Source organism: Eupeodes corollae, chromosome 2 (assembly GCF_945859685.1).
Source record: "Eupeodes corollae chromosome 2, idEupCoro1.1, whole genome shotgun sequence".
Taxonomy (NCBI): Eukaryota; Metazoa; Arthropoda; class Insecta; order Diptera; family Syrphidae; genus Eupeodes; species Eupeodes corollae.
This window is the reverse complement of record NC_079148.1, coordinates 12685857-12703424: the sequence shown is the minus strand read 5'-3', so window position 1 is coordinate 12703424 and position 17568 is coordinate 12685857. Positions and strand designations below refer to the sequence as shown.

At 35.8% G+C, this 17568-nt stretch overlaps 2 protein-coding genes across 2 annotated transcripts; both read right to left on the bottom strand.

Moving 5' to 3' along the window:
- Window positions 1-1889: 1889 nt before the first annotated feature.
- On the bottom strand, window positions 1890-3662 carry LOC129945841 (sialin-like). The gene is made up of 2 exons (XM_056055774.1): window positions 3576-3662; window positions 1890-3515 (listed from the first exon to the last, which is right to left on the bottom strand). The coding sequence occupies exons 1-2, from the start codon at window positions 3613-3615 to the stop codon at window positions 2032-2034; spliced, it is 1524 nt and encodes a 507-aa protein (XP_055911749.1). The 5' UTR covers window positions 3616-3662; the 3' UTR covers window positions 1890-2031.
- A 4140-nt stretch (window positions 3663-7802) lies between these two features.
- On the bottom strand, window positions 7803-12992 carry LOC129944153 (uncharacterized). The gene has a single exon (XM_056053364.1). The coding sequence runs from the start codon at window positions 12990-12992 to the stop codon at window positions 7803-7805; it is 5190 nt and encodes a 1729-aa protein (XP_055909339.1).
- Window positions 12993-17568: the final 4576 nt, after the last annotated feature.

Sequence of the window (17568 nt, the reverse complement as noted above, 5' to 3'; positions counted from 1 at the left end):
TTGTTTTGGTCCCGTATGCGACGATGGCGAATGGAGAAGAAGATACAACCGAGAACTGTATGAGCTGTACCAAGATATAGATGTAGTCCAGAAGGCCAAGAAAAGACGACTACTTTGGCTCGACCACATCAATCGAATGGACGAAAACGCTCCAACCAAGAAAGTCTTCTCAGCTCAGCCCCCAGGTTCAAGACGACAAGGAAGACCGAACCTACGGTATAAGGACCAAGTGACTGCGGATGCCAGAGCGATTGGTCTCGGTGACTGGAGAATGGATGCGTGGGATAGTTCGATCGATCGATCGATGGAAGACTGCAGTATCTCAGGCGGAGACCCTTCATGGATTGTGACCGGATAAGTAAGTAAGTAAGTATGTTCACCAAAGTGACATAAACAATGGAATGTTTCCTAAGTGGACGAATCACAATAAGTAAATAGTTTTCTGCAACAGTTCACTGACTACATATAATTACTCAACTATCAGTAAGTAGAATAAATTTTAATGATTTCAAGCCATACTTATAAAAATAAGTTTAAGTGAAATTGTACTAGAATTGTAGTAGAATATACCTTAAACCTGTTTCTAACTGAACAGAGCTGCCCAATTCTTTACGAACAGCCTAACTAACCTATGTATAAAATTTACGAGTAGACTCCAGTTCAAATATACTCGGATATAAAATATGAATGTGAATATGCCCTTATTAATTTAAACACTAACCTCATTTTCTTCTTCTTAAGTATTCATCAGGTAAAGACAACAAGAAAGAAAACGAGAGAAATGACGTTATCTTCTAAAATCTTTTTTAAAATAAAATATGAAACGCATAATAACTCGAATGTGACATTTAACGACTTTATGCAATTTGACATTTAACGAAATATTCCAATTTTGCCGTTCTTTAAACTTCCAATTACAGTTTTTCTGTTATCTCGCCTATGCAGACATTTTTAAATAACGGTTAGAAAATATGTTATTTTCGTCACAGTTTGGACTTGGTTCATGTAACAATTTAGAACAAGAAAGATCAAATACATTTAATAAAAATTACATTTTCTTAAAGAACATGCATAACTGTAAGAAAATAACACAAACAGAACCACTCAAGAATCTTTGCCTGGCTGCTGCCATTCTTTAACAATCTAAATAAGCCATTTTTATTTTATGTTGGCGCAACATGCCGGAACCAAGAAACAGCCATATTGTTTTTCTATATTTTTCGGGATTTTCGGACGAGAAGACAGCACCGGCACATACATAATACGGATAAAGAAATTGATTTAATATTTGTAAAATTAAACAAAAACTTAAGCCAACTAAAATACAATAAAGTTTGGTTGAGCTAAAATTGCGTTAGTATTTAATTTCTTGACAATATCATTAAACATGAATTTTCATTTTAAAAACTACTATTACTAACGACAAGAATTAATTATGAGAAATTAATTAGGAACGCATAAAACTAATGCAAAATTTCACTTTAAGCAACTATTCTTATTGAAAAATAAATTTTTGACTGTAAACAGTCGAAATGTTCTTCTTGAACACCGTTTAATTTTAATAAATATGAATTAAAATAAAACACCAGCATAAGTGTTCATATATGGGTTTCGCCCCGGTGTAATGGTTGGGCTCATCAGAACACTTATGCTGGTTTTATTTTAATCATATTTATTTAAACTATTCTTATGATGTACTTTCTCACGTCTCGCGAATCGACCAGGGACATTATTATGGAGCTTGGTGCTTAGGCTTGTATACCTAAACAAACTTTAAAATATTCAGTAAACAAGTTGTGCTGTTTTACTCTTTTATTTATTTTTATTTTTAGTTTAAATAATTAACTTAAATGTATTTTAAAATAAGGTACACCTTATTGGGTTACATTAACCGATTTATTGATTTGTTTTTATGAGAAAAGAAAACGTAAAATGCTAAATTTAGTGTTTAATTTATATACAACATCATTAAAAGTACGCTTAAGGTTATGTCTTTAAAATAATTATGGTAGCTTAAAATAATTTTTGCTTTCATCTATTCTTTGAATTAATTGACCAACTTTGTTCTTCGGTACTTACAAATCTTATATAAAACAAATTTCCGACAAAATTTAGGGCCGCTGCCAAATAAAACACATATCTCCACTGTGCCAAAGTATTATTGCCACTTATAATCAAGCCCGTAACGTAGGGACTCAAAAATCCCGTCATGCAACCGATGGTGTTGGTCAAGCCATACATTGTGCCAGCATATTTCGGACTAAGATTAATATGATTCAATTGAATACTGGCGTAAATTGCTCCACTAAACGCCCCTAAACCAGCCAACATAACCATAACCCATGTCCCATTGCAACCGACCTGAGCAGCCCCGATCAAACCAAATGCAGGAATAACCATCGCAATCGAATTCCACAATCTATACGAATTCACCAATGATATGTTGGTGTTTTCAAGAAACCATTCGGCGACTCTAGAACACAGAACCCCCATTAAATAGGTTGTCAGAAATGGAAGACCACTCAGAGCGGAATTAGACTGAACATCGAAGTGAAGAATTTGATCCATGTAAGTGGGCAGTTCTGTCATCAGGGTAAACAAACTCCACGACCATGCGAATTGAGTGATTACAATAGCCCACAATGGCAGACTAGTCAGAATCGACAACCAAGGTGTTTTTTCCATCTCGGCTGCGGCGCTGGCGGCGTGACTTTCACTTTGGGTTAGCTTCACACTTCGTTCGATGAATGCCAGTTCACTTGGTGATATCCGGGGATGTGTGCTTGGCCATTCGTGAACAAGATACATCCAAAATCCAAACCACACAATACCGAAAATTCCGAATATATAAAAAGCCAGTGGCCAACCATCCATAAAATCCAAGGTGCACAGCCATCCAGCGAATGGAAGAGAAACGAAAGTTCCTATGTAGGAACCGCAATAGACCATGGCTGAGAACGTGCTCCTCTCTAGAGGAGGAATCCAATGCGACAGCATTACGTGTATCGATGGATATGTAACTCCTTCGCACAATCCCGCAATAAAACGTACTGCCAACATTGCCGTGAGATTCCAACGGGCAGCTAATGGTGTCAGTAGAGTGAAGACTGCACAAGTCAAGACTCCAATTCCATAGATCATTTTCCCTCCATAAATTTCAGCCATCCGACCTCCGGGGATCTGAGTTAACGTGTATCCATAGTAAAACGAACCCAAAACAAGCCCCTGTGTTGTTTCATCCCAATCGAACTCACCTTCTGCTTCGAAGCTTTGATGTTTTGAAATGTTTGAAAATGGGGACAGTAACGACGTCGTAGTCGACGCCGACGACGTAGAACTTGTAGAGCAAGTTTCATCGGCAGTGGAATTGTTGATATTATGGTGAGGAATGGTTGTTTGATTGACCATTGTTACGATGGCTATGGACAGATTGACACGCATTGAATAAACGACAGCGAATCCCAGAAATCCCATGAGACCGAATATGTGGCGGGCTTTTGGGAAGACACCATCTTCTATATTAAGAATAGAAAGTAAGAAAGATATTTTGTATGTTTTTTCTTATGATATCAAACCTTGACTTTTATCTTCGAAATCTTCCGTGAAGACTGCCATGTGATCGAATACAAATTATAAACTGAATTGCACTATCGACATCGAGACATTCAAGTGACTAAGTTTTGTCTTTTATTTTGTTTTCAATGTTTGGGCTGCATAAATTCTAAGAGGTGGTTATTGTTGTTTTGAAAAAACAACTAATTATTTTATTCAGTTAAACATTTTTAAAAATCATTTCACGTAGTCCATTTTGTCTCTGGAAGGAACCCTATTACGCAAGAGGAAGTGATGAGAATAGTCGATAAGGTAGACAGGAAGGATAAGGTAGGATCTACAAAATGGATGAGTTTAACTCTCAGCTCGATTTCCGAAGTACCAGAAAGTAAAGATATTCTTTTTTAACCGCACATCAAGAACGTGGAATACTTCACCCAACTTTGTTCTAACCCTTTCAATTTAGTTATTCAAGACCTTTAAATCAAACTACCGGTACATTTATTTAGATCCTTCCCTAAATTACATAAGCTCACTCTATTTTTTAACTTTGAAGATGTTTGGGATAGTTCTAACTCCTTTAGTGTGGAAATTATAAAAGAATCCCTTTCATCCTACCTTACCGACGCCACTCGTTATTTTCTCTTATCCAAGCTTAACCAGTTACCATTTCTAAAGTAAAATGCTCACATCAAGATTCATTAATTTCTGGAGATTTTACAAACATTCAATGTGCTAAAACATAACCAAAAACAATTTTAAATAAAATGAGGTTCCTTATAAGTGAAGAAAATCAAGTGAGAACTGACCCTTAAGGCTATGAATAATTCATAATCTGAACTGGTTACTTTTCGATACAATTTTGTGTTGCTTCTTTATTTAAAAATCAAATGTCATCAACAAAAACGCGCGACTTTATGCACCACCCTTTTTATTTTTTTATAAACACTAAAAAATCAAATTAAGATCATGATAAGATTATAATTAGATGAACTTCCAAGATTATTTTTAGAAAAAAAAAATAAAAACGCCGGCAAATAGAAACTAGATGTTTTGTATGTAAATTAAGGTAAATTTTCAATCTTTATGAGATTTAGTGGAGTCAATGTGTCAATAAATATTGTAAAGATAATAAAGAACAAACTACAGTGGTACAGTAAACGATAAAAACTTGGTTGAAAATGCAAGATACAAAAGAGGCTGGGATGCGACCCACACTGATAACTTCCCATCCCGTCTGTCGATTTGTCTTGCTTAAAAGTTCAATTTTTACCAAATTTGCGTACTATTTTTTGTAGATTTTATTTTTTATGAACAAACGGACTGTTGGATTTTTATATAAAAATTACTAAATATTAAAAACAATATTTTCTGTGTAATAAAATAAGTTTGAAGCCAATATTTTTAATTTTTGAAAAGCTATTTGAGTCGAAAGTAAATTTTTACCAAGTTTAAGTATTGTTTTTTTTTTTTAAATTGTTAATTCGATTTTTTTCAAAATTGTATCGAATGCTGATAACGATATTTCTTATAAGATAAAATTAAATTGAAGCCAATATTTCTAATTTTTGAAAAGATATTTGAGTCGAAAATTAATTTTTACCAACTTTTATTAATTTTCGTCAATTCGAATTTTTTAAAAATTTTACCAAATGTTGAAAACAATATTTCTTATAGGATAAAATTAGTTTTAAGCCAATATTTAAAATCTTTGAAGAACTATTTGAGTCGAAAATCATTTTTTACCATCTTTTGTTAGTTTTTTTTTCGGTTTTTAATTTTTTGTAAGAAAACTGTCAATTCGATTTTTTTCAAACTTTAACTAAATATTTTTAACTAAAGATTTTTTGAAAGATAAAAGTAAATTAAAGCCAATATCTCAAAGTTTTGAAAAGATATTTGATTCGATATTCAATTTTTACGAACTTTGTGTATTGTTTTTTTTAGATTTTTATTTTTTATAAAAAAAACTGTAAATTCGATTTTTCTCAAAATTTTACCAGATGTCAAAAACATTATGTTTCGTTGCACAAAATTGTTGTAGAGATGAAATTATATTTCAGTCGTAAAATTTTGGAGGTGAAAAATTTTTTTATCAGTTTTATTGATTTATAAAAAAAACTGTTATATTGATTTTTTTTCAAAAAATATACTTGTTTGGTATTACGTTTCAATATATTATATAAAATTTAAATCAAGTCTCTAGCGTTTTTGGTTCGTAAGATATTCAGGGTTAACCAAAATCTTCACCTTTTTTTCATACTGCTATGGTAAAAAAACCACCCACGCAATTTTCTTGAGAGCCCTTTCTGCATCTTTGTGCCTTAATATCTGTATAACAAAATTTATTTGAAGTTGATATCTCTTCTGGTTTTTGAGCTATGAAGGACGAAAGAACGTCGTGTACGAACGTACGTAAAAATCTTTCATTTCGACTCTAGGGACCTTGAAACGTCGAGAAATGTCAAAATTCTTAATTTGACAAATCGTACAAATTACAATAACTTCCTATGGGAAGTTTATAATTAGGTTTTTGATTTGTTGTGTCATGAAAATTTTTCTTATTTTATTAGTGTATTAAAATTAAGATCTTCGAATTGTATCTTCTATTTCTTTTTCCACCGTATCTTGCCTTAACAATGTCCAAGCCCCAGCCAAACATATGAGAACCGGGATGATGAGTGTCTTACAAAGGGTGACATAAGTTGTTCGAGAAACGGCTTTATTAAATTGACTTTAGAGGCCAAAGATTTCAGCGCTTGTAAACGAAGTTCTTAACAACCTTATAGTTATAGCTTTATTTTTGTCTAAGAAGTCGTCGTTCAATGTCATTTCTGGATGACAGCTTGTACTTGATCGTGCTCGCACTGACCACTAAACCTATCTTCTCCGTTTCCGTTGCAATGCTCAAAAACGCCCACTGACATCATAATGTTTGATCGTGTTGAAATTTCAGACAAAGTATTATTTATATTTTATTTTTAAATACGACAAAAGGAATTTTATAAAAATCGAATCATAAAAATTCCATTCTCTGTGTTGACAGCAAAAACGGAAAATAAAGGAAGTTTGTTTATATTTCTGAGAATCGGGAAATCTCTGCGATCTTAAAAATGTAAGCTGGCCAATTAATATTTATTATGCTGTTTAAGTACTTCCATTTATTTTAAACAATAGATTTTTCTTACATAATTTTAAATTTTCGTGTGATTTGAAAATATTTGTATTATTTTCAATTTAAAGTATTGGTTTTATATTAACAAAGAATCTATTAAAAAATAGTGTTTAAGGTTCACCTTAATAAATATATAAATTCATTGTAAAATGAATTTTTCGTGTCAAAGTTATAAACTTTTTAAAAAAGAAGGAAGTTATTTAAATTAAATTGACTTTTGGTAGTTGTCTATTCCATTTTTTTTTTCATAGTGTCGTAGGATTTAACATAAATAACAAAAACAATATCCGCAGTATGAATACTAACGATAAAAGTTAAAGTAGAATCTTACTACGGATGAGTTTTTGACATTTATACCAGTCCCGAATGGATCTTATGTGATTTCGTTCTCAAATGTTGGTACGATTGAAATTGCATTTGTATTTCGATGGCTGTGTTCGTTGAGAAATTGTGCATTTGGAATTATCTAAATTTTTTTAATTGGGGAAAAAAACAATCTGTAACTGTTGATATCGCCCCCACAGAAGAGAAGGACGACAACACCAAAGATATGTTTTTCGAGCTCCTAGACAAAACATATGAGCAGTGCCCTACGATATTAAAATAGTCCTGGGCGATTTTAATGCCAAGCTAGGTGTTTTGGATTAATAGTTTTTTTTTGTTTGTTTGTTTGTGGACTGTATTGTAATGTTTAATATTGTAGAAACAAGTCTTTGCCAAAAAAAGAAGTTTAGTAAATTTAGGTATATGTAAATGTTTTTAATATTCAATATTATAAGTAATTAAATGTAATGTATTGTACAATTTATGTTTTGTTACCAATGTCCAAGTTAGGTGTGTACTCTGTGGTGTCCAAAATGTAAGAGAAAGAATTTTCTGTTTAAAAGTTAGACTTAGCATGTAAGAATATGAATAACAAAAGGAATGCAAAAATAATGATAAAAAAGTTACGTTATTTTACAATGTTTGTTGGGAGCGAGAGTAAATTTAGAATTTTAATTGCTGAATGTAAAGTTAGGGTGAAATGGGACATTGTTGGGCATAGTGTAGACTTATGTTTTTCATTACAAAACATTCAGCCCCCCCTGGAAGACTCCGGTCTTTCAGAAAACGGCAAAGGCGCTAGCTTAACGATGGGTCGAACATAATCACCATTCTTGGTACGAACGGTAACCACACGAATCCTTTCATCTGCACCAGGGTGAACTTCTATGACTCGTCCAAGTATCCATTTCGAAGGTGGCAAATTCGGTTCCTTGAGCAACACCATGTCGTTTTTCTGTAGATCTCGTTGAACCTTTTGCCATTTGGGTCTGTTTTGTAATGATGTCAAATATTCCTTATGCCACTGCTTCGAGAAACCTTGCATGAGAGTCTGTAAAAGATGCCAATTAGAACTTATCGAAAATTTTGAAAAATCTAAATCAGGTTGAGGAATTGCACAATATGGTTCTCCAATCATGAAATGTGACGGAGTAAGTGCAATTGGTTCAAAATCGGAGGTTTGCCACATTGGGCGTGAGTTGAGTAAACATTCGATTTTGGAGAGAAGAGTATACATCTCCTCGTAGGTAAGTATATGTTCACCAATGACACGTGTGATGTGCTTCTTCACGGATTTCACCCCTGCCTCCCACAGCCCACCAAAGTGGGGTGCAGAAGGTGGTATGAATTTCCAATCAATGGCGTCTTTAGATAGATGATCTGCAATGATATTGTTTCGCTGCTGGTCCATTAACAATTCATGCATCTCCCCGAGAAACCGTTTAGCACCATGGAAATTTGTGGCGTTGTCGCTCCATATTTCTGTTGGTTTTCCTCGGCGCGATACAAAGCGGTCTAGGGCCAAAATAAATGCACTGGATGACAAATCACCAACTAGCTCGATGTGAACTCCCTTTGTCACAAAGCAAACAAAAAGAGCTATGTAACCCTTGACAAATTTAGGGTTCCTTCCACGAGCCAAACGAAGAGTGATAGGTCCAGCATAATCGCAGCCAACTTTGCTAAATGGCCTTGAAAAACGAACCCTTTCGATTGGTAGATTCCCCATCATTTGTTCGGAAGTAGATTTTCTTTGCTTGAAGCATTCAATGCAGTCATTTACTACCTTTCTGACAATATTTCGGCTGCCTAGAATGAAATAATTTTGTTTTAGCAAAGACACCATTAATGATACACCTGCATGTAAATAATGTTTATGGGTATATTCCACTATAAGTTTTGTTATTGGGTGCGATTTGCAGAGAATTATTGGGTGTTTTTCATTAAACGACAGTTCAGAGTTTTGTATACGACCGCCTACGCGAAGAACATTTTCACTATCAAGGAAAGGGGCAATTGATGAGAGTTTAGATCGCGAAGGCAAGTATTTATTTTTGTTGAGACTTTCGATTTCAGCGGCGAATAAAATATATTGAGAGGCTTTTATCAGGCAAGTTTTAGCGATGTTTAGTTCTGAAGTTGAAAGAGCATGTAGATCACGTAGCTCCGGAGCAAGGCGACGATTTTTAAGATAACGAAAAATGTATGCAACCACACGTACCGATTTTATCCAATCTGACGATTTATTAATTATTTGTCTCAGAATGTTGTTTTCATTTATTTGGGATACGAATACCTGGACTTTATTAGAATTCCTTTCCTCCAGCTGATCACTTGATACGTTCTGCAAATCATGTTGAGTTTTAGGCCATTCACTGCGGTTCATTTTAAGCCAAACTGGACCATTCCACCAGATAACAGTCGACTCGAGTTGAGATGGCGGAATTCCTCTTGATGGAACATCAGCAGGATTGTCGGCGGATCTAACATAATTCCAGGATTTCACCGGAATAGATGAAACTATCTCTGATGTTCTATTTCCAACAAAAACTGACCATTTTTTGGGCGGTGCGGCTAGCCAATGTAGGACAATGGACGAGTCTGTCCAAGCAAATAATTGCATATGTTTGATCTGTAACGAAATCTTGATTTTTTGAACTAAGCGGGTTAATAAAAGAGCTCCACAAAGCTCAAGTCTAGGAAGTGAAAGCACTTTTATTGGAGCAACTTTCGTTTTAGCAGCGATTAATGAAATTGAGACAGTCCCATCTAGATTTTCACTTCTGCAGTAGATTACAGCTGCATATGCATCCAAGGAAGCATCACAAAATGCATGGAACTCGTAGTTCACCTTATTTGTCCACATTAGTCTCGGAATACGGATTGATTCCAATAAATGAAGTTCTTCTCGTATAGTGATCCAGCGATGCGAAAGTTCCTGTAGGATTTGGTCATCCCATCCTACACCCGCTCTCCACAAATCCTGAAAGAATATCTTTACAGCTACCACGACCGGAGCTAAAAAGCCAAGGGGATCAAAGATGCGCGAAGCTTCGGATAGGATAGAACGTTTTGTACATGATGTTGACTGGTCCAAATTTACCTTGTACGAGAAACAATCCCCAGATGGACACCAGCGCAGCCCGAGGACCTTTACAGTCAGAGAATTTTCAAAATCGATAGGAGATAGTTCCCGTTGATCTTCAGGGAAGGATATGAGAAGTGGCCAGCAATTAGTTGTCCACTTACGAAGGTTAAAACCGGCAAGTGACAAAACCTCAACAAGCTCTTTTTGAAGAGCGATTAAATCTTCAATTGTATCAGCGCCTGTTACCAAATCATCGACATAAAAGTCATTAAGGATAACTGAAGAAGCTCGAGGGTGTGTTTCAGCAGAATCCAAAGCTAGTTGTTTAAGCGCGCGTTTCGCTAAGAATGAAGCAGCCGAGGTCCCGTAGGTTACAGTTAAAAGCCTATAGTGTTTAATCGGAGATTCAGGATTTTCTCGCCATAGAATCCTTTGATAATTTGTATGTTTTGGTGAAATCCAGATTTGTCTGTACATCTTTTCAATGTCCCCAGACATTGTATATACGTGACGACGAGAACGAAGACATATTGTAAATATGTCGCATTGGACTTCAGGGCCAACGAAAAGGGATTCATTTAAGGACCTCGAATCAGGTGATGACTTTGCGGAGCCATCAAAAACAACTCTCACTTTTGTTGTACTGCTATCAGCCTTGAACACGGCGTGGTGAGGTAGATAGTAAGAATCTGAATCGTTTATCTCTTTAACAGGTATTTCTTCCATGTGACCCAATGAAATGTATTCGTTTAAGAAGGAAGAGTATTGTTTTTGAAGTTCAGGATCACGAACGAATCTCTTTTCCATTGAATATAGTCGGTTGAGTGCGATTCGAGATGAGCTTTCAGATGTGGGTTTGCAATTGGGTTTGAATGGTAAATTAACCATGTATCTACCATCTGTATGGCGACTATGAGTTTGAATAAAATCATCCTCAGCTCTTTGTTCTTCAATAGACAAAGGTTGTTCATAAAAAATCTCTTCTAGACGCCAAAAGCGTTCCAAATCAAAGTACTTGGCATAATCAAGCTGTGTGCAAAATGATTTTATAACGAAAGCTTCACTGGATGGTGTGCGATCATAGCTTCCAGCAATTACCCATCCAAAAATTGTCAACAAAGAGTTAGGAGCACCCGGTTCTGCCCTTGGTGTTTCGAGAATAATGTTGAAAATATTATCTGCTCCGATGAGCATATCAATCGTTCCTGGTTCATAAAATTTCGGATCTGCAAGATCCAACGAAAGAAATTGTGTTGTGTTTAAATTCAACGAAAGTGGCGGAAGCATAGACGTTAGTTTTTTTATTACATGACAATCTATGTCTATGTGATTTGAATTGAAACGAGAGTGTAGTTTTAACGAAATGAGACCATTGGTTGTGCCCGCAGAAGTTGATGCGACTCCAACAATAGGGATACGAGATGGTTTTCTAGGAAGACCCAAACGTTGGAGAGCTTTCTCCGTAATAAACGAGATTTGGGATCCTGAATCGAGTAGAATTCGAATGTTTTGAAACGAGCCAAATTTATCCTGAACCTTAACGACGGCAGTAGGGAGAATTGTAGATTTAATAGCGTTGGATTCGAGAGATGAATGAGTATTATGAGTAGATTCGAGAGAATGATAAGTAACAGCGGAGTTCGAAGGGTTTTGTGTCGATGGTTGTTCAGTTGTTTTATTAGTCGATGTAGTTCTAGGTTCATGTACTAGGGTGTGATGTCTAGCATTGCACGACCTGCACCGAAATTTAGAATTGCATTTGTTAGATGCGTGTCCAACTCTAAGACAGTTGAAACAAATCGAGTTTTGTTTAACGAATTCGCGACGTGCGGTAGTATCAAGAGCGAGAAATGTCTTACAAAATGGAAGTATATGATCTTCCTTACACTTTGGGCAAGTAGGTTTTGCTTCAACGAAATGTGTTCGAATATTGTTAGAAACTTTGTTCAATGTTTTAATAGGACCAGAAAATGAGCTACACGATTCGAGACAAACGCACTGATTTTGTAGAAACAGAAGAAATTCTTGGATGGTACAGTCATCCCGAGATTCTACCTTTTTTGCCCACGCTTGTTTTGTTTCACTGTCTAATTTTTGAACAAGAATATAGATCAACCAAGGATCTCTAGAGTTCATTTGTAACGCGTTCAAACCACGAACTATTTCATCAGCTCCATTTGTAAGCTTGCGAAGAGTTTCTAAATTCAAATTATTAGACGACGGCAAGGCCATGAAACTTTTAATGAATGATTGTACGATTAAATGTTTTTTGTCGTAACGCGCTTCAAGCTTATCCCAAGCTTCGAGATAATTTTCTTCGGTACACGAAATGTGCTTCAAAAGAGTAGCCGCTTCACCACCCAGAAATGATTTCAGATATTGAAATTTTTGCGTACCGGTTAGGGAGACATTGCAATCAATTGTTCCCGTGAACAAATCTTTAAAAACCGGCCAATCCTTATAGTCTCCAGTAAAAACTGGAATTACAAGTTTTGGCAACACGACCGACTGACGAGAGTTTGATTTTTGCAAAACCGAAGCATTTATTGTTGATGCTTCATCACGATCCTTATCTGGATGTTTTCTTATAGACCCAGAAAGTTTAGAAAACGCTTCGAAATATTTCGTTTCATATTCCCCGTATTCGGGTTCAGGGTCGACGAAACCTTCCTGGTCGTAGAACTCGTATAAATTATTTTGCTGCAAAACGAATTCAGACCAAGCTTCCTGAAGTTTCTTTAATTGAATTTCTAGCATGTCAATAGGGGTGGAATCGACGACTGATTCCGAAAATGTTGAAACCCTAGTGATTGTACCCTTTGCACGACCGCGTTTTTGCTTGACAATATTCATTTTGCAGACAAATTTTATTTAAATTAAAAAAAAAAGATTTTGTTTCTATACCGACGACTAAATTGTTTATTTGTGCAATTATTGCAAGATATAGATGTGTACCATTCAATGCTTTCTAATATACAACACGTTCTAATTGTAGTTTTATAGTTTTCAATTAATTTTTTATGATAAGTTTAACACCAAAATGCCAAAGAGTTTATGGAAAAAATGCCATATAAATTCTTAAAATTCTCGAAGAAATCAATGTCTTTGACAGTTCTATATTCTGACTAAGAATTTTATTTGCGATATCAAATAGAATTTAGCCAATAAATTTTACAAAGCATATATAACCGTATAAATTAAATAATTGTTCATGCAATTAAAGTTTTCATGCAAAAAAAAATCATGTGTTCATCATATTGCATCGACCCGTTACGAGGAGCACTTTTTTATAAAAAACCATACATATATATTGGAAAAATTGTATGCACAAGGTTTTAATTAATTAAACTTTCACGCACTGATCAATTTTAATCCGGCGAGCTTAAGGACCATTATATTTTGGATTAATAGTTTTTTTTTGTTTGTTTGTTTGTGGACTGTATTGTAATGTTTAATATTGTAGAAACAAGTCTTTGCCAAAAAAAGAAGTTTAGTAAATTTAGGTATATGTAAATGTTTTTAATATTCAATATTATAAGTAATTAAATGTAATGTATTGTACAATTTATGTTTTGTTACCAATGTCCAAGTTAGGTGTGTACTCTGTGGTGTCCAAAATGTAAGAGAAAGAATTTTCTGTTTAAAAGTTAGACTTAGCATGTAAGAATATGAATAACAAAAGGAATGCAAAAATAATGATAAAAAAGTTACGTTATTTTACAATGTTTGTTGGGAGCGAGAGTAAATTTAGAATTTTAATTGCTGAATGTAAAGTTAGGGTGAAATGGGACATTGTTGGGCATAGTGTAGACTTATGTTTTTCATTACAAAACACTAGGAAGGGAAGACATCTTTGGTGGAATAATCGGGAAGATCAGCCTGTACGACAACACTTCCGACAATGGATTCAGGCTCATAGATTTTGCTGCGGGGCGAAACGTCATGGTATCCAGTACGCGTTTTCCACACCTCAACATCCACAAAGGAACTTGGACTTCTCCAGGTCAATCTACGGCTACAATCGCCAGAGATCGCCAAATCCTTTTCCGACCGAGTTACAAGTAACCTCTCTCGAAGTTCTCTGCCGCCAACACAATGTATCGAAAACCAGTGGCAACATTGCCAAGATGCAATCAGAGAAGCCGCCTCTGATGTGCTGGGTTTTAAACAGCCACCAACAAGGAACCCCTGGTTTGATGAGGAATGTCGGCAGCCAAACAACAGGCACGCAAAGCGGCGCTGCATAAAAGGACGACAGCTGCTCGTGAGCTCTATGAGCAGAAGAGGCGAGAGGAACGCCGACTTCTCAGAAGGAAAAAGAGAGGGCATGAGAAGCGTGCGTTCGAAGATGTTGAGAGGTATAAAAGAAAGAATGAGGTTCGAAAGTTTTATGAACAGGTGAAAAGAAATTCCCAGGTACATAAACCTAGACCCGAAGGCTGCAAAGACGAAAATGGAAACATCATAGTGGAACCGCAGTCAATGCTGAGGATATGGAAAGATCACTTATGCAGACTGTATAACGGCGACGAAGAACTGAATTCCGCTGTCAAGCAGGATGATCCATTCAATATATAGACGACGAAAGCCAACAATCCCGTCCTCCCGACTAAGACGAAGTAAAGACTGCCATATCTAAGTTGAAGTCTAATAAAGCCGCTGGAGCGGATGGCTTGAATGATGAGCTCTTTAAAGCAGCTGGAGATAAGTTGGTTAGGAGCATGCACCAACTTATCTGTTAGATATGGTCGAAAGAAAGCATGCCCGATGAATGGAACCTCAGTATTGTTTGCACGATCCTGAAAAAAGGAGACCCTCTAAACTGCACCAACTATAGAGGATTTAGTCTACTTAACATCGCCTATAAAATCTTCTCTGCCGTAATATGTGAACGTCTAAAGCCCATCGTCGACAACCTGATAGGTCCTTATCAGTGTGGTTTTAGACCAGGAAAGTCCACAGTTGATCAAATATTCACATTACGGCAGATCCTGGAAAAAAGTCAAGAACACCAAATCGATACCCACCATCTTTTCATCGATTTCAAGGCCGCATATGACAGCATCTACAGGAACGAGCTGTATAGAGCCATGTCTAGTTTTGGCATCCACGCCAAACTCGTCCGTTTGTGCAGGATGACCATGGAGAATTCAAGCTGTTCCATGAAGGTCGGAAACAACTTAACAGAACCTTTTGATGTCAAAAAAGGTTTCAGACAAGGTGATGCACTGTCATGCGATTTTTTTAACATCGTGCTTGAAAGAATAGTGCAGAGCTCACACGTCAACACTATCTTTCAAAAGTCTGTCCAGTGTGATGTCTTGTGAGTATTGAGGCAGAGGAGGCAAAAATGGGTTTAACGGTTAATGAGGCAAAACAAAATACATGCTGTCGTCTAGAAAGGACATACAACACCGACGTTTTGGTCAAAACGTCACAATCGACAGACATAACTTTGAGGTAGTCAAGGACTACGTCTACCTAGGCTCCGCTGTAAACGCGGAAAACAACACCAGCGCTGAGATCAAACGCAGAATAACTCTTGCTAACCGCTGTTTCTTTGGACTAAGAAAGCAATTGAGTGGTAAAGTCCTCTCTCAAGTTACCAAAGAGTTGCTATATAAGACCCTTACCATCCCCGTCCTGCTTTACGGTGCAGAAGCATGGACCATGACAAAAGAGGATGAAAGCACCTTGGGTCGCTTCGAGAGAAAAGTTCTTCGTGTGATCTACGGTCCCGTATGCATCGAAGGGGAGTGGAGGAGAAGATGGAATGACGAACTGTACGGGCTGTACAGCGACGTAGACAGAGCCAGAAGAGTAAAAGTTCAACGACTAAGATGGCTGGGTCACGTAGAGCGCATGGAAACCAATGCTCCGGCCAGGAAAGTCTTCGAATCCGCACCCACAGGACAGCGCGGTAGAGGAAGACCGCGGATCAGGTGGCGCGCACAAGTGGAAGGTGACCTTACCCAACTTGGAGCGTGAAACTGGAGACATCTAGCTAGGGACCGAGCTAGATGGAGAAGTTTGTTGGATGAGGCCCTAGTTCACACATGATTGTAGCGCCACCTTAAGTAAGTAAGTAAGTAAGTAACTGTTGATATCATTTAGTTTTTAATGAAAATGAACTAACTGGGCTTATTTTGCAAGAGAAAACAATAGAACAATAGAATAGGTTTATCTCAGTTTGGATTAAATAAATCTTTTTAGTGTTTCCACCGCACAAGAAGATTTAAACATTTTTTCGATTTGTGAAGCGCAAGTGAGATAGTTTGATTCGTGTTAAACAATGAAGAACTGATTAGTGCAGTACCATATAAAAATATGCTACCTAATCCATGGCCATTTCTTTTGTAATTTGATTAAAACAAAACTATATTTTTTGTACACAAACGTGCAAATAAACAGACCATAATGCATTATTTGTTAAACCAAACACTCCACACAGGTTTTTCTTCTCAAATTTTGACTCGACTCCAAGGGAATCTAGTCAAATCAAGCTCATTTCAACTTGAATCAGGTATAAAAAGAATTAAGGCGACCTTCAAGCTCGCTTCAACACCAGATGTTAATGTAGTTATCTACGAACAAACCCACTCCTTGGTGCAATTGTTAAATTAACTTTTTTTTATGGAATCTTAGTTTCCAGATGTTTTCTTACCATTTCTTTTTGAAATTAGTTTTTTTTCTAATTAATTTTAACATTTGATTTTCACAAAACTCTTCTATTTGTGTGTGTTTTTTGTAATTATTATTCTGACAGATCTTCTTTCACTTGTACCAATTTTTAAATACAAAAATCTGGCTACTTCGGATCGTTTTGTTGGCAATTTCTCACTGTACTATATGTCGAATACCAAAAAAACGCACTTATTATATATTTATTATTTATTATGCAAAATATAATTGGGTCACTGAGGCGTATGTGTAATATTGTAACTTTTTAATGCAGCGAGAGTTCGTTATTTGACGTGATTTTTCATTAGTTTAAAAATTTTATTATTTTATTAAAATATTGAAAAACAATTTGTTTAATATTTCGTTTGGTTACCGAAGGCAAATATCATGAAATGTTAGTTTATTGCCGTTTTCGCCCTCACCCTTAATTTTTAAATCATCATAAAATTTGATTCATCTTACTTTGTATCTTAAAAGCAAAATATGTTTGAGTTTTGCAACTTAAAATACCGAAAAATATTAAACTACGAATTTAACGAGTTATGAAATTTAAGTTAATTTTCTAAGAAGCAGAAATCATTTTTCTAGGAGTTTGAATGTTTGATAATAGATTTCCATATTATCTTCTCATATAAAATATGATAATTTTTCTCGTTTTCTAATTACAACTTAAAGCCACTGTCATATCACAACCAACACAAAAGACTTCGTTTGCAGTCAACTGCATTCTTTGAACGCAAAACTAGAC